General features: G+C 36.8%; 1 protein-coding gene across 1 annotated transcript in view; it reads left to right on the forward strand.

Annotated features, from left to right (window-relative positions):
* Nucleotides 1–23,088, forward strand: part of LOC139467181 (protein fuzzy homolog) — a 126,446-nt gene that overhangs the window by 11,804 nt on the left and 91,554 nt on the right. The window contains exons 2-3 of the mRNA XM_071248901.1: nt 2,784–2,905; nt 4,721–4,874. Of these exons, the coding sequence (XP_071105002.1) occupies nt 2,784–2,905; nt 4,721–4,874 (276 nt within the window). The remainder of the gene's footprint in view (nt 1–2,783; nt 2,906–4,720; nt 4,875–23,088) is intronic.

Below are 23,088 nucleotides of genomic sequence, written 5' to 3' on the forward strand. Positions count from 1 at the left end.
GCGACTATGCTTGTCGTAAAAGGCGACTAAGGAGATCGGGTGGTCAGGCTCGCTGACTTGGTTGATGCATGTCATCGATCCCAATTGCAAGGAATGATGTCCATGATGTCAATCACTGGATTGTCTGGTCCAGACTCGATTATTTTACCGACCGCCATCATATAGCTGGAATATTGCTGAGTGCAGCGTTAAACAACAAACAAACAAACAAACAAAAAGGATAAGCATGTCCCGCTCTACTGGTAGCTTAAACAATAGTTTCCTTTGCCCAACACTGACCCAGCAATACTCCTGCCATATGACAGCGCCTATAAGCAGTCGAGCCTGTACCGTTTCACAGAAGGCCTGGTAATAAGCTGAATTTGTGGCACATTGGAATGGAACTGAGGTATAGAGGGACATAATGACATATATACTTATACCGTTTGACAATAACTTGATTCTTTGTCATACTAATTTAAACTGGATTTACTGCCAGCTCTTATTTTGTGTCATAAGGGATTTATCTCAACCTGCCCACAGGCCAATATTTGGACCAGAATCTGAAGCAAATGTCAGTAAAAATTCCCAAATTGGAATTGAGAATTTCCCAGTCCACATTAATGTGGTTATTAGTAATGATATGGCTTTATAGAGGGGACTTGTATTTCACTGATAACATGGCCAATGAAGGGGAAGTGGTTTAAATGGTTATTTTCAGATTATTGCGTTGAATGCAGGTTTTGAATAAAAGGGACAAAACCCTTTCCATATTCATAAGAAATCTCTGCCAAAAGCATCGTCGATTGTATTCCAACTATATCATGTGCAAGTGTTTATGAATCACAATCAGATAGTGGTGGTACCAGGTGGTCGCAAATAGGTGAACGTATCCTGCCCCACCTCCATATTAGACAACCACTGAGTTTAAGAAATTAGAATCTCAATGTTGGAAGGAACTACAAAAATTCCAAATGGGCCTGTGAAGGGCACTTGTTTTGAAATCTGAGATAAATCTGTGCTCATATCGATTTGGTCTGAATTTTAATTGTAATTCAGGTTTTGTGGGGCCTCTGGTGATGATTATGAGAGAATGGTGGTGAGTATGGGAGTATGTTGGTGAGTATGAGAGAATTGTGATGAGTATGAGAGGATGGTGGTGAGTATGGGAGTATGTTGGTGAGTATGAGAGTATTGTGATGAGTATGGGAGGATGGTGCTGAGTATGAGAGAATGGTGATGACTATGAGAAAATGGTGGTGAGTATGAGAGAATGGTGGTGAGTATGAGAAAATGGCAGTGAGTATGAGAAAATGGTGGTGAGTATGAGAAAATTGTGATGACTATGAGAAAATGGTGGTGAGTATGAGAAAATGGTGGTGAGTATGAGAAAATGGTGGTGAGTATGAAAATTGTGGTGAGTATGAGAGAATGGTGGTGAGTATGAGAGAATGGTGGTGAGTATGAGAAAATGGTGGTGAGTGTGAGAATGGTGGTGAGTATGAGAGAATGGTGGTGAGTGTGAGAGAATGGTGGTGAGTGTGAGAATGGTGGTGAGTATGAGAGAATGGTGGTGAGTGTGAGAGAATGATGAGTATAAGAAAATGGTGAGTATGAGAAAATAGTGGTGAGTATGAGAATGGTGGTGAGTGTGAGAGACTGGTGGTGAGTATGAGAGAATGGTGGGGAGTGTGAGAGAATGGTGGTGAGTATGAGAGAATGGTGGTGAGTGTGAGAGAATGATGAGTATGAGAAAATGGTGGTGAGTATGAGAAAATAGTGGTGAGTATGAGAGAATGGTGGTGAGTATGAGAGAATGGTGGTGAGTATGAGAGAATGGTGGTGAGTATGAGAGAATGGTGGGGAGTGTGAGAGAATGGTGGTGAGTGTGAGAGAATGGTGGTGAGTGTGAGAGAATGATGAGTATGAGAGAATGGTGATGAGTATTAGACAATGGTAGTGAGTATGAGAGGATCTAGGATTCACCAGCACCAAAAGCGATCTGGTCTCACCTGTGCCAGTGTCATTGAGTGAGAGACTAAGATTTACACATCAACAATATCTCAACCACATGACTTGAACAAGTTAGGTATTTATATTATATCAAAACTGTCATTGAAGGACAGTATAATATCTGGTTATACATCCCAGTTTTACTTTCAAAACTAGTTGAGAACACTAAAAAGATCAGACTATGACATGAAGACACAATACAAAAACAGGCTGAGGATCACAACAACCAAAGCAGCCCAGCATACTAGGGACCATAGGAACTTCACTGTGCTGCCTGCAGGGACCCAAGGGCTGATCATCACGCTATCGACCCCTAGTTGCCAGGATCTGCTGGTCCTGGGTTCGAATCCCAAATTCATCTGATTATGGTTCTTGTTGTATCAACTCTTTACCTGTGTTTGTGGGTTTTATAAATTTGTTATCCACAAGCTTGTCACTTTGGACCTTCCATGATATAATAAGGTGCAATGTGGCATTAAACTCACTAACACACTGTTACAATATTGTTTGTTTGTTGTTTAACGCCTCACTCAGCAGTATTCCAGCTATATGATAACGGTCTGTCAGTAATTGAATCTGGACCAGACAATTCAGTGATTGGCAACATGATCATCGATCTGCGCAATTGGAATACAATGCTTACAATATTGTCACTCAATGTTCTTTTGACATTGTTGAAAGTGATGAGGTTTTGGACAGGATGGATTTCAGTCAAGTCAATTTTCAAAATGTTTGTTCATGGAATATAATTTATTTGGATGATATTGAAACCTTGTTTTGTTTTTGTCCAGTTACCGTTCCCTGTGATTGGGTCTCTGAATGCTGTGCACATGTTTGCTGAGAACCACAAGGTCGACCTTCAGACGACCACCACTCATGGTTCCAAGATAGCCTGGAGAGTCTATCAAGACAGGTACTTTCATTCTCGACAAGGTCTTGTCTGGCTTCTGTGTTCAAAACTGCCATATTTTGCAAACATGATGTTGAAGTCACAGTTTACGGCGTAGGGATGGGGGTGGGGGAGGAGGGAGAAGAGCCCCAGGACCAGAAGCATATAGTAATAGCTGACTGAAATCTGGATCAGATGGTCAAAATGTGTGGCCTGGCTGATTTTGTGTCATGGAACATCACCAGGATGGATGGCGCTCGCCTGTTTAACCACTGGTGCCAGACTTGCCTCTTCACCAACCACCCTGACGATGGAAATATTGCTGACTGACCCCCAAAAAATCACACACACATCATCAGGCTTTTTTTTAAATCATGGTAACCTCATTAGCCTCAGAGTCATGGTAACCTCATTAACCTCAGAGTCATGGTAACCTCATTAGCCTCAGAGTCATGGTAACCTCATTAACCTCAGAGTCATGGTAACCTCGTTAACCTCAGTCATGATAACCTCATTACCCTCAGAGTCATGGTAACCTCATTAGCCTCAGAGTCATGGTAACCTCATTAACCTCAGAGTCATGGTAACATCATTAACCTCAGACATGATAACCTCATTAACCTCAGAGTCATGGTAACCTCATTACCCTCAGAGTCATGGTAACCTCAGTAACCTCAGAGTCATGGTAACCTCATTAACCTCAGTCATGGTAACCTCATTAACCTCAGAGTCATGGTAACCTCATTAACCTCAGAGTCATGATAGCCTCATTAACCTCAGTCATGATAACCTCATTAACCTCAGAGTCATGGTAACATCATTAACCTCAGAGTCATGGTAACCTCATTACCCTCAGAGTAATGGTAACCTCATTAACCTCAGTCATGATAACCTCATTAACCTCAGTCATGGTAACATCATTAACCTCAGAGTCATGATAACCTCATTACCCTCAGAGTCATGATAACCTCATTAACCTCAGTCATGATAACCTCATTAACCTCAGTCATGGTAACCTCATTAACCTCAGAGTCATGGTAACATCATTAACCTCAGAGTCATGGTAACCTCATTAACCTGAGAGTCATGGTAACCTCAGAATTGTTAATTACTGCTGTGTGGTGGTCAGGTAGCCTAGTGGTTTAAGCGTTCGCTCGTCACGCCGAAGACCCGTGTTTGATTCCCGACATGGGTACAATGTGTGAAGCCCATTTCTAGTGTCCCAAGCCGTGATGTTGCTGGAATATTGCTCAAAGTGGCCGTAAAACCATACTCACTCACTCACTCACTAACTACTGCTGTCCGAAACATCATTGACATTTTGTACAAGCTATTTAGGAGCTGTGGATATAAAACCACACAACAAAAGTTAATATGGCCACGGCAGTCATATTGAAATGTCATTTTGGCATATTTTTTCATGATTTTGCTCACTAAGTGTGTTATGTAAGATACACATGTTTATCTATTGTCGGCTTTTGTTTTGGTTTATAATTTATTTTTAACTTTTGTGACCATTTTTATCTTAAATCATAATTTAGCATTTCATCTATCAGATGCAGATATCCAAAATTTTGGATGAGGAACAGAACATTATTGTTCCATTTTATTAGGCATAGCTGATAAGTGCAAAGATGATTGACTCCAAATCAGAGCCAAAGCTAATATGATCACTGAAGATGTTGACTGTTTGATCCTGTTATTGTGAAGAATATCCCAGACAATCAATGTTTCATCATCAAACATTCTGATAAAATATGTAGAATAAAAGTTTTTGATTTAGGATATTTAGGTTTCCCTTTTTCTGTTGTGTCATATGACATTGTATTCTTTTATCAGCATAACTCTGATCGTGGCAACTGGTGATGACTGTGCTGCAGATTGCCACCTTGCCCATCTCCTTGACAACATCTACAACGCCATGGTGCTCATGTATGGTTCTGAGGAGGTTGGCAATATCAAGAACGTTGAGCGCTTCAAGAAAGAAATTAAGGTTGGTGAAATGCACCCCATTGATTTTGCATCAATATTCATCAGCTGATAACCAGATTCAATAGGTTCCTTGACGTGTTACATAAGTGTAGCTTACATGTTGCAGCCATGCAGGGTAATCGTAATAATTATAATAATGGTACATATATATTGCACCAGACTCCCCGTGAGGCATGCTCTGAGCGTATGACATTATTACCCTGTCCATACATCAGTGTGTTGTGTTCTCAATTCCCTAGGGATCAGTTTACTAGGGGATAAAAAACAGTAGCACAATTGATAAACAATTGTTTCAGCTTTGTCGAAACTTTTAGGCGTGATCTGCGTATACAATCTTTACTTTTAATACTGAGCTATGAATTCTTTCTGGGCTCGTAAATTACAGTTAGCTACGTTTATAACGAACACGCTTATAGCAAACTTACCAATATAACAAACTTATTTTTTAGTCCCAGCCATTTGTTGTATATATGTTGTATATATGCTTATAACGAACTACGGTTATTACGAACTAAAATTAGTGGTCCCTTTGAGTTCGTTATAAACATAGTTTACTGTATATCTCATCAGGTTTTGTGTGTCTTTACAATATTCAAATATTCCCATATCTCATCAGGTTTCATGTGTCTTTACAATATTTAAATATTCCCATATCTCATCAGGTTTCATGTGTCTTTACAATATTTAAATATTCCCATATCTCATCAGTTTTGTGTGTCTTTACAATATATAAATATTCCCATATCTCATCAGGTTTCATGTGTCTTTACAATATTAAATATTCCCATATCTCATCAGTTTTGTGTGTCTTTACAATATTTAAATATTCCCATATCTCATCAGTTTTCATGTGTCTTTACAATATTTAAATATTCCCATATCTCATCAGTTTTGTGTGTCTTTACATTATTTAAATATTCCCATATCTCATCAGGTTTTGTGTGTCTTTACAATATTTAAATATTCCCATATCTCATCAGGTTTTGTGTGTCTTTACAATATTTAGATATTCCCATATCTCATCAGTTTTGTGTGTCTTTACAATATTTAAATATTCCCATATCTCATCAGGTTTTGAGCATCTTTACAATATTTAAATATTCCCATACCATCAGGTTTTGTGTGTCTTTACAATATTTAAATATTCCCATATCTCATCAGGTTTTGTGTGTCTTCACAATATTTAAATATTCCCATATCTCATCAGGTTTTGTGTGTCTTCACAATATTTAAATATTCCCATATCTCATCAGGTTTTGTGTGTCTTTACAATATTTAAATATTCCCATATCTCATCAGGTTTCGTGTGTCTTCACAATATTTAAATATTCCCATATCTCATCAGGTTTTGTGTGTCTTCACAATATTTAAATATTCCCATCAAAAGTTGAGTAATTTTTATCATGCTGGAGGACAGTACAGAACAAGATGTGTTTGAATATGCTTCAATAAGGGATGAGTAGAGTTGTTCCCCTCCCCACTCCCAGGATCTGCTGAGATCTTCATCTTCAGCCTGGTTGTTCTGGTGTTGTTTCATACCCCAGGTCCAGGATTGTTAAGCACACTACATCATGCTTGATTTGAATGTCATTTATTCTTTGCCTGTTTTAACATTGACCTGTCTCAAGAGTAAAGGAGTAGTAACCAAGCTGTTTTCAAATTCATTTTACATTTTTAAGATCCATAATCTAGTCGCAGTCATTTAGAGGCAAGTTTAAATGTTGCTAAAATCATATGACACTGGTATGCCATTTTCAATACAAAACTATGTTATCACAAATACAGTGCTAAACCCACATTTGAAATTGTTAATTTAATTGTCGTTGTTACGTAGATTCAACTATTGTCATTGTTACGTAGATTCAACTAATGTAATTGTTACGTAGATTCAACTACTGTCATTGTTATGAAGATTTGTCATTGATACATAGATTCACTTATTGTCATTGTTATGTAGATTCAACTATTGTCATTGTTATGTAGATTCAACTAATGTAATTGTTACATAGATTCAACTAATGTCATTGTAATGTAGATTAAACTATTATCATTGTTACGTAGATTCAACTAATGTCATTTTAACATAGATTCAACTTTTGTCATTGTTTCATAGATTCAACTATTGTCATTGTTACATAGATTCAACTAATGTCATTGTAATGTAGATTCAACTATTGTCATTGTTACGAAGATTCAACTAATGTCATTGTTACGTAGATTAAACTAATGTCATTGTTACGTAGATTCAACTATTCTCATTGTTATGTAGATTCAACTAATGTAATTGTTACGTAGATTCAACTAATGTTATTGTTACGTAGATTCAACTATTGTCATTATTACCTAGATTCAACTAATGTAATTGTTACGTAGATTCAACTATTGTCATTGTTATGTAGATTCAACTAATGTAATTGTTACGTAGATTCAACTAATGTAATTGTTACGTAGATTCAACTATTGTCATTGTTATGTAGATTCAACTATTGTAATTGTTACGTAGATTCAACAATTGTCAATGTTACGTAGATTCAACTATTGTCATTGTTATGTAGATTCAACTAATGTAATTGTTACGTAGATTCAACTATTGTCATTGTTACGTAGATTCAACTATTGTCAATGTAACGTAGATTCAACTATTGTCAATGTGACGTAGATTCAACTAATGTAATTGTTACGTAGATTCAGCTAATGTAATTGTTACGTAGATTCAACTATTGTCATTGTTACGTAGATTCAACTATTGTCATTGTTACGTAGATTCAACTATTGTCATTGTTACGTAGATTCAACTATTGTCATTGTTACGTAGATTCAACTAATGTAATTGTTATGTAGATTCAACTATTGTCATTGTTACATAGATTCAACTATTGTCATTGTTACGTAGATTCAACTATTGTCATTATTACCTAGATTCAACTAATGTAATTGTTACGTAGATTCAACTATTGTCATTGTTATGTAGATTCAACTAATGTAATTGTTACGTAGATTCAACTAATGTAATTGTTACGTAGATTCAACTATTGTCATTGTTATGTAGATTCAACTATTGTAATTGTTACGTAGATTCAACAATTGTCAATGTTACGTAGATTCAACTATTGTCATTGTTATGTAGATTCAACTAATGTAATTGTTACGTAGATTCAACTATTGTCATTGTTACGTAGATTCAACTATTGTCAATGTAACGTAGATTCAACTATTGTCAATGTGACGTAGATTCAACTAATGTAATTGTTACGTAGATTCAGCTAATGTAATTGTTACGTAGATTCAACTATTGTCATTGTTACGTAGATTCAACTATTGTCATTGTTACGTAGATTCAACTATTGTCATTGTTACGTAGATTCAACTATTGTCATTGTTACGTAGATTCAACTAATGTAATTGTTATGTAGATTCAACTATTGTCATTGTTACATAGATTCAACTATTGTCATTGTTACGTAGATTCAACTATTGTCAATGTTACGTAGGTTCAACTATTGTCATTGTTATGTAGATTGGAAGGCTGATGCGATTGTGATTGGTTGTGCATAGGTTGTCCAGGGTTCAGTGCAATACAGCCGTTTACATGCAGTAGAAGCACTACAACCACTAACTGCATTAGAAGCATTTCTTTTGTGTCAAATTGAAGCAATGAGTTGGCCCCATTTTCCATTGCAGGCATTGCCTGTTGTTGTAGGTCTCTCTTTTTTCTTTGGTTTCGATTCGAGATAAGTGATGTATTGATGAAAAAATGAATTTGAAAAAAATCAAATTGTTGCTGTTGTCATAGATATTTTTTGGCGAATCACAAAGTAAATTACTCTTAATCTTCATCTTTGCCTGGAACTAATTTTAGGTTTGTTTTTTCAAAGATGATTTATTTCTTAAAGGAACAGTTCTAAATGTGAGACAGTACTTATCAAAAGGACAAGACCTGGAAGCCATCAGTTTGTAAAACTTTCGGACTAATTGGTAATTGATTATAATGACACATCATTTATAACATCTGAAAGCTAGAAAGAAAAGTGTATTTTTTCAACAAATTTACGAAATTTGTATCATCATTATTAAATTCAGCTTTGTTATCTTAAATATCAAAACATATAGCTGATTGCAGTAATTTGGACACACAAGAAATACTGTTGTGTGTTTTCACAGTAGATAAAAGGTAGGAATAGCGAAATTACGTAATCATTCGTAATTTATCAATAATGCTTAATGATTCGAACAAGTTCATACAGAGACGCAGTAATGTTTCAATAGCCCAGTCTAGAATTTACCGACAACATATCCGGTACATTTCAGGAAACCCGCTCAGACTGTGTGGCAATAGCCAGTTCAAACGTCGTCAATATCAAAATTACTGAAATGAACATTATGATGTAATTTTCAGTAAATGGGCCCCCTATGGAGAGAGCACTGCCACAATAAATTCTTGTGTTGCAATTAAGGTTTAAATTAACAAATAAAACATTTATGTGTTATGCTACAGTGCCTAGAGTATTACTTGCTAGAGCTCGTGAGCCCCCTTGTACTGTACTCGTTTATTGTTTTTCAAGAGAGTATGCATTTCTCATGAATTAGAAATGAATTGGATTTATTCAAGTATAACGTTGCACCATAAAGTGTTTATATTTTGTTACATCTATTGGGGGTGCTCATGCAAGCAGAGTAATCGCGTCTTCATATTTTCTTTGAAAAAACATAAAAAATCTTGTCCTGCCAACCATGGATGTCGTTGATGAAATAGAATGACTGTAACACAAAACAGCTTACCTGTGTTAACCTCAATTGCTTTGTTTCCCATTTTGCAATTTAACTGCCTTTTAAGATACAAATCTTGGGGAGATGTTTTGTTTCACTAAAGCTAAGGATAATCTACTACAGTCTTTAGTTAATATAAAATATAATGCATTATTTTCGGATAATTAGCTTCGAAATAGGGTGTTTTTTCTGTGTAATATTGAGTGTATGCGTTCTATTATTGGATGAAGTTAAGAGGCTACACAGTGCCACCCATTAACCCTGGCCCCAGTGCTGACACATTGTCATGCTAACAGCCAGGCAATATGATATGCTTATGTTTTAAATTTTAAAAATTTAACAAATGCATTCTGTGTTTTTATAAACAATATTTTTTTTAATTAGCTCATCAAGGTAATAGTTGTGCAGGGTTAGAAATTGGCACTAGTCCTGTAGTCCTTGCAAACTGCCCAATAGTTAAGGTATATGGACCAGTAGAAATGTGCCATTTTTAAGGGTTTTGCTATGTTATCATTATTAGGACCAGGGGACTAAAACAGTTAGTTTCTGTCACTGTCGTGACTCAAAGAATGAGGTGAGGTGAGGTGAAATTGGGTTTAACGTCGCGTCCAAGATTATTGCACTTATATAGCGACGTGCATGCACGTGTATGTGTGTGTGTGGCTGCTTGTACTAGTCCGGACTGATGCCGATTTATAGTGCTAGCTCACTGAGATACCATGCCGCAGTTTAACATGAATACCCCACTCAGACACAGTATACTGACTCCGAGCCAACCAATCCTTGTTTGAGCCCCTTAATGCCGAGCGCCAGACAGTGTAACAACAAGTACCATCTTTTAACGTCTTTTGGTATGACGCGGTCGGGGATCAAACCCCGGACCCTCCGCTCTCCGTGCGGACGCTCTACCACAAGACCACGGAGGCGGTCCTCAAAGAATGAAAGTATGATGGCTTCGATGCCATTGTTCCTGTACATTGTGTTTCACAGAGTAGTGACGTGTATCCTTCTATCTTCAGGTTCATGGGGTGGGGTGGAGTAGGGGGACTTTTCTCCCCATCGCTATCTTTTTGTATCAACACATTTTTACAAAGAGAAATTTGCTCAACCCCCCACAGGTACCTATACAAAGTATTTGGTGCGAAATTGAATATAGAATCAATATTTTATATACATATGTTTAGATTTAATATGCTTTTAGTTTTGTCCCGAGTGAAGATTCTGAATCAGTTCCATTGATGACACCACCCCAACCCCAAACAACCCCACCCCCCTCTGAGAAACCCTTCTACAAGAGATGGTTACAGGTGAGGGAAAAAATGGTTATGTTAATATTACTGATTATTGGTAATCCACCCCATGAGTTAGTTGCTACAGTGCTGAATTATTGCAAGATTAAACTGACTCACTCACTTCACGATTACTTACCATGATCAGTAATCAATGTCTTAAACCGCTCTGAAGAAACTACAGCATATGGCTACATTGAAAAAATATTGTTATAATTTCAAATATTTGTTTGATATATTTTTTGTATATGAACTCTGTCATAGTTATGAACGTTTAGCCGAACAGCTGTTCAAATGAGGCTAAGTGAGGATAGACACTTACCCCTTGGCTGGTCGGGACAATTGTTTCTTCCTGGAAGCACTGTCTGCATGAAATAACCTCTCTTAGATAAACAACATGGTTTTAATGGTAGGCGTTAGCATATTCATGATAAAAGAAATATGTTACCCGCATCACATAAATATTTGACTGTTATTATTAGGTGTAGGGCTGTATCTGTCATTGATTACCCATCAAGCGAAATCTACGCACGCTGATAGAAAGTTGATCGCGTTACCAAATCAATTTCACAGCCAGATTAATAATAGAAATCACAATTTTATTGGTTGGTATATAAATATATGAATCATTATGAACAGAAAGGTTTTATTGATTAGACACTTGACGTCACAACAGATGAATGATATGTATATTGCGGTGTACATTGTTCCATACACCAGCGTTTTCTTGATACAGACAACGATAACGGCTTATGGCTTTATTCCCTCATATTGATTGCTTAATTAGAAATGGTCTATCTGAGTGTGTCATTATTTTCTTAGCGCCATCTACGTCTTCTGTATATTGTCGGTCTCTCACAAATTACACTGGGTGTCCGATATCGCCATAGCGATTGTGCCATGCAACATGTATGAGATGTGACAGGCATCCTGTCAAACGGGAATGGATTTTTCGCTTTGATTGACATTTTTATCATGATTGACATTTTTATATCTTGATTGGCATTTGTGTCTTAGGTCAGATATTGTCATTTATGACAGTATATAGCATGTATACAGTGTTGAGTGACAAGGGAAATATAGCACATGTGATATATACATGGAATACCACAGTGGCCGTCTTAAAGAGCGAATTCTCCTTGGTGTATTTTCAGAGCAAGATGTGATGTAAATAGATATTTATTGGGTGTTTCAGCTGCAACAGTTTCTTTCAAGAATTGCATGAGAGGACAAATGAGACTATTTCTTGAAGGACACAAGGGATTATATCTTAAAGAAATAAAGGCGACAAAAATCATTTCCATAATCATAATATAAAACATCAATGCCAGAGAATAGCCAGTCTCGATCAGTCGAAACATATTCCACCAGGCCCAAAAGGCAAAATAGCTGTGAATGTTATAGGAATGGATCAGTGATAACACCGGGTATTCGTGAAAATGGTAGGAAATCTGACCTGGATGCAGCGTCCACGTGCAGTTATTGCATCAAGGATGTTTAAGATTATTCTTAAAGGACACATGGAGATTAGTTTGGTTAAGGGGCACTGGATTTATTTCTTAAAAGATTATTTCTTAAGCAACATGTAGGATTATTTGTCAAAAGCACAAGATTGTTTCTTGAAGAACATAGGCGATAATTTATTAAATATCACATGTGACAATATCTGGAAGGACACATCAATTTATTTCTTGAAAAGGATCTTCTTTATAATACAACACAGGATCGTTTTTCAACAGACATAAGATTACGTCTTAGAGTGCTTATAACATTATTAAAGTGGCACGTGTCAGAAAGAATGCATATGTGTCAGGTTGGACTTTCTGAAAGGACACATGGGATCGTTTCTTAAAGGAATGCTTCATTTTATTTAATAAATCATATGATAGTATATTTTTTAATATCAAATTACAGATGGATATTGGCTATATTGAGAGAAATGCAGTGTTAATGTTGATTTTCAGCTTTATTCTGGAGTATAATATCTACTATTTGTGTCTAGATTTAAATTCCAAGATATCATGTGTGTTTGTTTCAACATGACATATGTGTGTAGATATGTGTCAATGCTTTTTTTATTACAGGTTCATAATGTCGTAAAGTTGACTCAGAAACAATATCTAGGCTAGCCATTTATTTTTGTACCCGACTCATGAAATAATACTGTGGAAATACCAAGGGTTCTAATGTAACTAGTTGGTGTTATACAGCAGCAACTGTCATATTCTCATTTAGCCTTGCAGCAGCACCACAGAAACATATAGAGAAGTGTATACGTGAAGAAGAGATGTTTCCAGTGTGTACCACTTAATGACAAAACTAACAATCAGTCAAGTGTTTCCACAGTGTCTTTATTCTTATCACGATATGCTGCCATGATTTCCAAACTTTACACGCTAATCCTGCACGAGACAAATGGTGCATTTCGAGTCATGGATCTGTGACGTCACATGTGATGCGTTCATGAGCGTCGGTTCACACAACATACCAGTGTGTTTGTTTCTGCATCAAACCAATCTAATATCTCTTGAATATAACCAACATATATGATATTCATGGTTTTTTTTGTCAATGTATTTTATTATCATCAATAACCAACTTGCCTAAAACTTACAGAGCTGATGATGTCTATAAATATCAAGGTATTAAAAGATCTTGCTCTATATTTGAAGAGACATAAGCGTAATAAATACCAAAGTTACATGGTTATGTACTTTCTCTAATGTTTAGTATATGACAAAGTAACCACACCCAAAGGCTTATACAACAAATTGTAATCACGGCCACAGGGCCTCCAGTACTGAATAAACAATCATGATATTACGATATAATGTGGTTTTAGACATGTGGTATTATCAAGAATACAATATACCATATTTCCTCTAATAATCATCCCAGCACCCGGCATCATCTGAGAAGTAATTTAAATGTAACATCCCTTGTGGTTATTGCGTTGTACGCTGCCTCGTAGCTGGCTCTTATTTGAGGTAAGCTTTTTAGGATGCCGGCACCCTTTTCTGGCCGAGCGCTTATTAGAGTAAATACAGTTCATTTGGAAAGTCCAGCAGTCCAACCTGCAGACTTTCTGCTGACCAATGAGTGTCCTCACTTGTCCAGACTTGCATCAGCTATTAATCTACGTCTCAGAAGTACTTTTAGCTCTCATGTATAATATACTTCAGCAGAGAGTGAGATTTATCATCCAAAACTGGCTCCCACAGGAGATATCGCTTGGATGAGATCAAGCGATATCTACATTGTAGATATCGCTGCAATGAAATTACATCACAATGGTTTGCAGACCATTGTGACGTCACTGGTTACCATGACGTCACAATCAAATGACATCACTAATGGCTCTGCTACTGAAGCTGTTTTCAGTACTTTTTACACTGAAGACACTGCTAATTACTGTCTACAAACTGAAAAAAGTTGAAAGAATGATGTTGGATGATAAATAAAATCTCACCCTCGTGTCTGTTGATATCAAATATATCAACACTCGTTGATAAAAGTGGCAAAAATCCTCGGCAAGCCTCGGAGTTTTCTCACTTTTATCAACTCGTGTGGATATATTTGATATCGAAAGACACTCGGATGAGATTCTCTATATCACTCAGGGGGAGTCATATACATAGAATATTTTGAAACAACTTATTTTTCTATTAATGTTAAGAACATGTTCAATGATTATTTTCTCCCCTTTTCAGAACTTTTTTTAGGCAACATTAGGTATTCTTTCGTCTTTTAAAGATTGTACTTTATGGTCATGTTTTCATAATAACCCTTATTAATTCCATTTGTAAGCTAAACCAGATAAAGTCAAATGAGATTCAGAGGCGTGTCACAAAAGAAACAGTTTGGAATGTAATCAAACATGGTGGTCCTGCCTATTGTTAGAAATATGTTGGGCAGGGTTAGGTATTTTTTCATGGAGTCGTTGAAACATTTAGTCAAACCAGACATACTTTCAGTATGAATCCCATAATGTGATGCAGTTAGAATAGTGCAAAAAGCAATACAAGCTCACTCACTCACTCACTCACTCACTCACTCACTCACTCACTCACTCACTCACCCCTCCTCATAACCAGTCACCATGCACACTGAACATACCTCTCTCAACCAGAGAGCTATGTCACACAATCTGCCCGTGACAACTCTTTTAGTTATTAGAAAATAAGTAAAAACAACCACAAAAGGCAACAAAACTAATATTGACATTACCAGACATTGATTTATCTAGTTACCTTTATTTGACAGAGGTAAATGCTTGTTATTGTATAGATTGCAAACATCTATCAACTTATTTCTATTTGCTGTTTTCCACTGAACCAACTGCCCTACACAATACCATAGAAAATACAATCAGAAACACAACTTTTTATTTAATCTGCCAGAGCTAGAGTTAGCTGGGCACCATGAAGACCATTAAGGAGATGCCTAATTGCGATGCACAGTGCCGTGTGACTGGCGACACTACCTACACTCCACTGTAGGTGGTAACAAAGTGCATCTGATGGACAAACTGTGGTAGTCCGGGAACATCAAACAATTGGCCCATAGGTTTATTAACCCATTAAAAGGTCATTCATGTCTAAAGGCAATTTAATTTTAAAATTGACTATAATCTTAATTTCAATTGCTTAATTAACTCTATAATGGCGACATGCTTGAATGAAATCCATTATTGTTGTGTACCATGACAGAATTTCTGCAGATTATTTGCTTAAATTTATTCAATAAGCAATAGAATATTGAAGGCTTTTTCCTCATGTGAGACCTCAAGACTTACTTTAAATAATGCATTTACTAAACCTGTACAAATGTGTCATGCTAACTACAGCCCTCAATTATTTCAACCTGATTATCCAGTCTTATAATATGTCATTCATCTATATTATGCCTGATTAATCAGCTGTGATTACACATCCATTTTTTTGTTCAAATTGAAATGTTTTGATTTATGTCATTAAATACAAGTTTGATATGAATAGCTGTCATGCTGATTTATTTGCACACATGGAAAAAACCTACCTTTTCATGAAATTGTAAAAATCATTTAAAATGTTCAGATCACTGATGTGATCACTTCCTATTCAAAAGATGTGAAGCATCCCAAATCTCTAAAACTACAGAAAATTTTCCTTCTAATTTGCATGATTGTCCTTGGGGCTAAATCCCTGGTATTTAAAATGCTTAACCAAACAGAATCTACGAACTCCATTCTCAAGAGCGTGCAATAAGACAAGTTGCAGTGATTATGCAAACGCATAAATGAAGAAGTCTGCAATCAAAAGTGTCATTTACCCGCACAGAACAAAAACAGTCTTTAATACAATACACACATTGTTAATAGAAATGAACAAAAGGCATTAAAGTAATTTTACTTATCAAACAAATGCAACAATTTTCTTGTGAATGTATTTCAACAATTCTGCTACTTACCGCTTCAAAGTCGTATGTCTTCCAAGCTTGCCTATCTTGTTCAGTATACGAGCAGTAAATGTTTTTAGGCAATGTGAGAAACAATGGCTTTAAAGAATATATTGATTCTGTTTGTCGGAGGTGTCGAGGATTTGGAGAAGTTGGTGATCACGTAGTGCGTACAAAGCCAACCCTCGTTTCTTGAGGTGTACTCTTCTCACCTGTGTGTGATAAGAACAGCAAAAACACACACGCCGTTAGTTCCATGTGTAGCGTGGAATAACTCTAAACAAAGCTCTGTGGAGGGCAGCATTCATAAGACAAAGCGTTGTCATTGCGAGCTGTTGACAATTCTACGTTTTGCTTAGAGAACCGCCGAGCGCAAACTTAAGCAAGAGTAATCTTGAAACAAAAAATGGCCACGTTTGTCCAGATGCACATGTGGGTCCATGAATTAACAGTATTATTGTATGTATGATCTACTTCTTACTGTTACGTGGTCGGCAATCTTTGAATTTGTATCTGTCGTCAGACCAAATAGGAAAGTTTAACTTCCCCAGTCTAAGTCACACACAGGTGTTGGGTAGGCAGATGAACCTCGCGCTGTGTTTGTACATTCAAGCCTTGGAAACTCCTTTTGTTTTTAGTTTAAGTTTAGAAAATATTTTCTTTTGCATTCAGTGAGATTACGTAAATTCTACCTACGTAGGACTGAACCTTGTGGATGGAGCCCAGTTGGGAGGGCGGAGGAGATTCGGTGGTGATCAGCATTGATGATACTTCATGCAAGGCCGTTTTGAATGAGAGCCATCTTGAAAAGAATAGTTTGGATGCATTTTAAGTTTTATTTATTCAATTTTAAATTACTTTGCTGAAATCTGGGCTTAAAACGTGTTACTGGCATCTGTTGTATTCAGATATTGGGATAAACTATTTTTTATCCCCAAAAAATTCCCAGATAAAAAGTATGGACACATAATTGTGTCTTATAGTGCAATTCTGTTTTTCATTTGTTAAGAGAAACAGATGTGAGCCAAATACAATGGCTAACTCTTTTTCTTATTTACTTTAGACGCTAACATCTAGCAATGATTCATGAGAATGTTGGATAACTTTTGTTAACAATGCATTAATTACATTTATTCATCAATATTAAGTATTTTGCTATTTGACCAAAAAGCTTTAATGTTATTTTGATTCATTAATCAATGGTTATGATATTACTGAAAAACTCATCTTTTCTGTGTTTTGTGTTTTTTTAAACAATTCATGGTTTGTGCAATTATTCAAATGATTATGATATTCACAATATAGTTCAAATTATTGAAACTCAAAAAAGGATCTTGGCAGAAAATTATTTCTGTAATTACAAAAATAATTATAGCTAATGTCCTGTGCTCATCACAGCTCACAGAATTACAGTGTAAGGAAATTCGAAAATCAGTACATCGCACAAAATGACAGATTTGAAATAAGACACTTCTTGTGGTCATTACACCTCAAACGAAAACCAAACCTTTTTCCTAACATACAAATTGACCAAACACTACACACGATTAAAAGGAGTTTACCCTGCAAGTGCTTTTGGCACTAATTTTGAGGAATGTTTCTAGGAGAATAAAATTGGATAAATCAATTAAGACGGTTAACGAGGAATCTATGTAATTATCAAGTGAGAGTGCATTTGTCCCACTGCAGAGGCCTGGTCATGTGACCACCAATGTCTTTCAACTTGGTCTGTCTATCTGCAGCTGTTCTGCCCTGCTCCTGCATGTTTAATTAAATGACACGTTGCAGTGCATATCTGTCACTCTATGCTGTTGCCATTAGCAACCGTGGAGAAGCTTTTATTTGACCCTGATATTTTTTTAAAATCTGGGTTGTACATTTCAAGGCGGCTTGCCAAATTGCGATATTGACATTGAAACTGATTTCCCCTTCCAATTCGACCCCTGATGTTAGGCCGTGTGAATATTTGGAAGATGTAGTACTAATATTTTATGTATTATGTGAATTTTGTTGACTAATCTGATTAATTAGCTGATAATTAATTAGGTATTGATTAATTGAATATGATTTTGTGAGTGCTGCAGTTACTGTGAATTGTTGGTTTTAGTATTAGGTTGTTAAGAAATGTGTGTCGAGGCCCAAACATCATCCATATGTGTCATTGTTGGAATCGGAGCTGGTGGCTGAAGTACAATAGAGGCAAGGAATTGCTTCATTCAGAAGCTTAAGAGATAAAGAAGAAATTAAAATTGCAGAAGCAGATAATTACAAGATCACACTCGCAACCAAGTGATGAAGAAAGAAATTAGGAACAACATACTTGAAATCTGACATATGTTGTTCATGGTAGAACAGTTTTATGTTTCATGCCTAAAAATTCTTTCATGATGAAAACATGTTTGCAGATAAAAAAAATATTTTCACTCATTCATTCATTCATTCATTCATTCATTCATTCATTCATTCATTCATTCATTCATTCATTCATTCATTCATTCATTCATTCATCCATCCATCCATCCATTCATTCATTCATTCATTTGTGATTCATTTTGCCTTCTGTTAAACAGTTTCTCGTTTCTGGTCCCAAAATGTTTGACTACTATATAATTAATTTATTTCCTTTTTTTGTTCATGTATATTCCTGGACTTAGATAGGATCTTGAAAAGCTAATTCAGATTTTAAACAGTTTTATGACCTCCTCATAACTAGCATCTAAGAAAGAATGAGGATAAACTGAAGTATGACATATTACTGTTACTGCTGTGGGCCGGTGGGGTAGCCTAGGGGCTCAAGTGTTTGCCCGTCACGCCAAAGACCTGGGTTCTATTCCCCACATGGGTACAATGTGTGAAGCCTATTTCTGGTGTCGGGATAGGATACACTGTTTGACAAAATGTGTTCACTCACTCACTCACTCACTCACTCACTCACTCACTCACTCACTCACTCACTCACTCACTCACTCACTCACTCACTCACTCACTCACTCACCACGTTGTTACCCATTTAATCCTAAACGTCAACACCAGAGAATCATCAGTCTCAATTATCTGCCGAAACAGATTCCATTGAGAAGGCAAGGTAGTGATTAAGGCTGGGACGGGTCCAAATTTACTACCCGGGTACCCACCCCCCTATTACCCGACCCTACCCGGATACTCCACTGTAGGTCTCAGGAGACTCTCAAAACGTCCGATTGGGAACATTTTTAGAATAGCCCTGGCAAAACATATTTAGATACATGTATTAAACAAACTGGTCATTCATACACTGAAGTTGAATTAAGTTATATCTTTATTCATCCATATGAAAAATCAGAACTAATGGGTGCATAAGCAGAAAGAACATTAGTGACTTTAGTGTAACCATAGAGTTCTAGATCATTTTTGTCAATAAACAATATATGACGTGACTAACCACGGGTCCGGGTAGTCCTGTGGGTACCCGGGTCCTACTCAGTATCCACCCGACCCGGGCTACCGATCCCAGCCCTAGTAGTGATGAAAATTATAGGAATGGATTCCTGAAAATCAGTGATGACACCAGGTGTTTGCTAAAAGAGCAAGCATGTCCTGCTCTACAGGCAGAGCCCATGACTCACACAATTTGCATAAACACTTAAAAAAACATAATTATTCTGTATGTATGTAAATAAGGTTTGCCTATGTAGACCTATAAGTAATCAATCTAATGCTAAATTTGAAGTAGGCTGATCCATTAAATTAAAATGGAATTTTCTGTCTTTTCATTGTCCATTTTAGAAATGATAATCTCAAATACGGACATTTCTCTGGCAGTGAATTATTCATTTAGTATCAATATTTATAACTTTGTATTGATACAGTATCATCATAAAGAATGTCTTCAAACATTGAAATCACATTATACCTTGACAACCCTAAAGCAATGGTTATGTAGCAACACTGCTAAGATCTTCGGGATCTGCTACAGGATCCGCTTCAGGATCTGCTACAGGATCCGCTTCAGGATCTGCTACAGGATCCGCTTCAGGATCTGCTACAGGATCCGCTCCAGGATCTGCTTCAGGATCTGCTTCAGGATCTGCTACAGGATCTGCTACAGGATCTGCTACAGGATCTGCTTCAGGATCTGCTACAGGATCTGCTTCAGGATCTGCTACAGGATCTGCTTCAGGATCTGCTTCAGGATGTGCTACAGGATCTGCTACAGGATCTGCTTCAGGATGTGCTACATGATCTGCTACAGGATCTGCTTCAGGATCTGCTACAGGATCTGCTACAGGATCTGCTACAGGATCTGCTTCAGGATCTGCTACAAGATCTGCTTCAGGATCTGCGACAGGATCTGCAACAAAATCTGCTTCAGGATCTGCTACAGGATCTGCTACAGGATCTGCTACAGGATCTGCTTCAGGATCTGCTACAGGATCTGCTACAGGATCTGCTACAGGATCTGCTTCAGGATCTGCTTCAGGATCTGCGACAGGATCTGCAACAAAATCTGCTTCAGGATCTGCTACAGGATCTGCTACAGGATCTGCTTCAGGATCTGCTACAGGATCTGCTACAGGATCTGCTTCAGGATCTGCTACAGGATCTGCTACAGGATCTGCTACATGATCTGCTACAGGATCTGCTACAGGATCTGCTACAGGATCTGCTTCAGGATCTGCTACACAAGGCAGCAAGGAACAATTTATTCGATTTTTATCCAAATATTAAAAAACTCGGGACATTCTATTTTATATATTTAAACCAACTGTATGTGGGACTATCTGCAAGTGTTGATTCTGCTTGTATTGCTGCATCAGTTGATGATGACGAGATTGTGTGCACGTAATGTTTGAGAGGCATTTCTTAGAAGTTGAGGGTTGACAAAGTGGACACAATTTATGAATAACTTCTTTAATATGCTATGGCTTTATCCCTAAATTGTCTACTTAGTTATGTACATGTTCGGTGAATGCATCCTGCATTTGGCACTGATTGTTTTTATTATTAAACTAAAAGTTTTAGTCCACTAGTCCTTATGATGAGTCCTTTAAACATGGTAAATTTCTACTAGTCCTTATGATGCCTTAATTATTGAGCAGTTTGGAAAGGACAGTTTGACTAGTGACAATTTCTAACGCTGCTCAGATGAGTTTGTTATATAGTGCGATATGATGGTGGTCTACAAATAAAAGGGTCTGGACCAAACAATCCAGTGATTGAAATCATGTGCATTGATCTATGCTGTTGGGATATGATGTCATGCATCAAGCAAGTAAGCGACCCCGACCACCCGATCCCTTTAGTCACCTACAACAAGTAAGGTTGCTGAAGCTCAGTTCTAACCCCGGATCTTCACAGAAAGAGACCGGCATGCAGTATCTAAAATAACACAGTCAGGCAGATGACCCATTGATGTTGCATGTGGAAAAAAGAGACAAGTTGTGTCTTGATTCAGCTGAAATAATGCAAACAATGTCTTGAGAATCTATGAGGAGTTACAATAAAACGGAATGCGTAAGTAGTCTTAAAATTATCTTCCAAACAGTCAGGCATGTAGAGGAAAAATTTTCATGCAGCCCGACAAAAAGTTACTAGCCACTAGCAGGCAGTTATTTCAGACACTGAAAGCATGGGTTGCTGAATCCCAATACTACCCTGCATCTTCCCATGATCCTGGAGACTGACTCTACTCGGAATAGTACTACAGACTTTAGCAGCGATTTCTTACGTTTATGGATAGAATTCTGTCTCTTTTTTTTACTAATCCTGATAAACTATATATATGATTGATATCCCAATATGTTGATAAGCACATAGTGGTTACTAGATGCCTGTATATTATCATCACGTACACACACACATATATATAATACTATAATTTAGTGCCCAAACAAATACGAAATATTTTTGGTCTATTTGTAAATGACCAAAAGAAATACCTAACCAGGTCAAAGAACATTTGATCATATTTACTATCTGAAAGTATCAGTTGCTAGTTAGATAAAACAGAATGAATGAATAAATAAACCATGAATCCAACTGTAATTGAAGGCCAGCTAGGAATTAGGAGGAGGGCAGTGGGAATTGGGAGGAGAAAGGATCTTTTCATCCAAGTTAGCAAGTGCTGTGTTTTACCAGCACTCTGTTTGTAGGAACACTCGTGTATGTGGTATTGTGTAGTGTAGTATTGTGTAGTGTAGTATTGTGTAGTGTATGTTGTATTGTGTAGTGTATGTAGTATTGTGTAGTGTAGTATTGTGTAGTGTATGTAGTATTGTGTAGTGTAGTATTGTGTAGTGTATGTGGTATTGTGTAGTGTATGTAGTATTGTGTAGTGTATGTGGTATTGTGTAGTGTAGTATTGTGTAGTGTATGTGGTATTGTGTAGTGTAGTATTGTGTAGTGTATGTGGTATTGTGTAGTGTAGTATTGTGTAGTGTATGTGGTATTGTGTAGTGTAGTATTGTGTAGTGTAGTATTGTGTAGTGTATGTGGTATTGTGTAGTGTAGTATTGTGTAGTGTATGTGGTATTGTGTAGTGTATGTGGTATTGTGTAGTGTATGTAGTATTGTGTAGTGTATGTGGTATTGTGTAGTGTAGTATTGTGTAGTGTATGTGGTATTGTGTAGTGTAGTATTGTGTAGTGTATGTGGTATTGTGTAGTGTAGTATTGTGTAGTGTATGTTGTATTGTGTAGTGTATGTGGTATTGTGTAGTGTAGTATTGTGTAGTGTATGTTGTAT

Source organism: Haliotis cracherodii, unplaced genomic scaffold (genome assembly GCF_022045235.1).
Source record: "Haliotis cracherodii isolate W230 unplaced genomic scaffold, xgHalCrac1.p SCAF_19, whole genome shotgun sequence".
Classification (NCBI taxonomy): Eukaryota; Metazoa; Mollusca; class Gastropoda; order Lepetellida; family Haliotidae; genus Haliotis; species Haliotis cracherodii.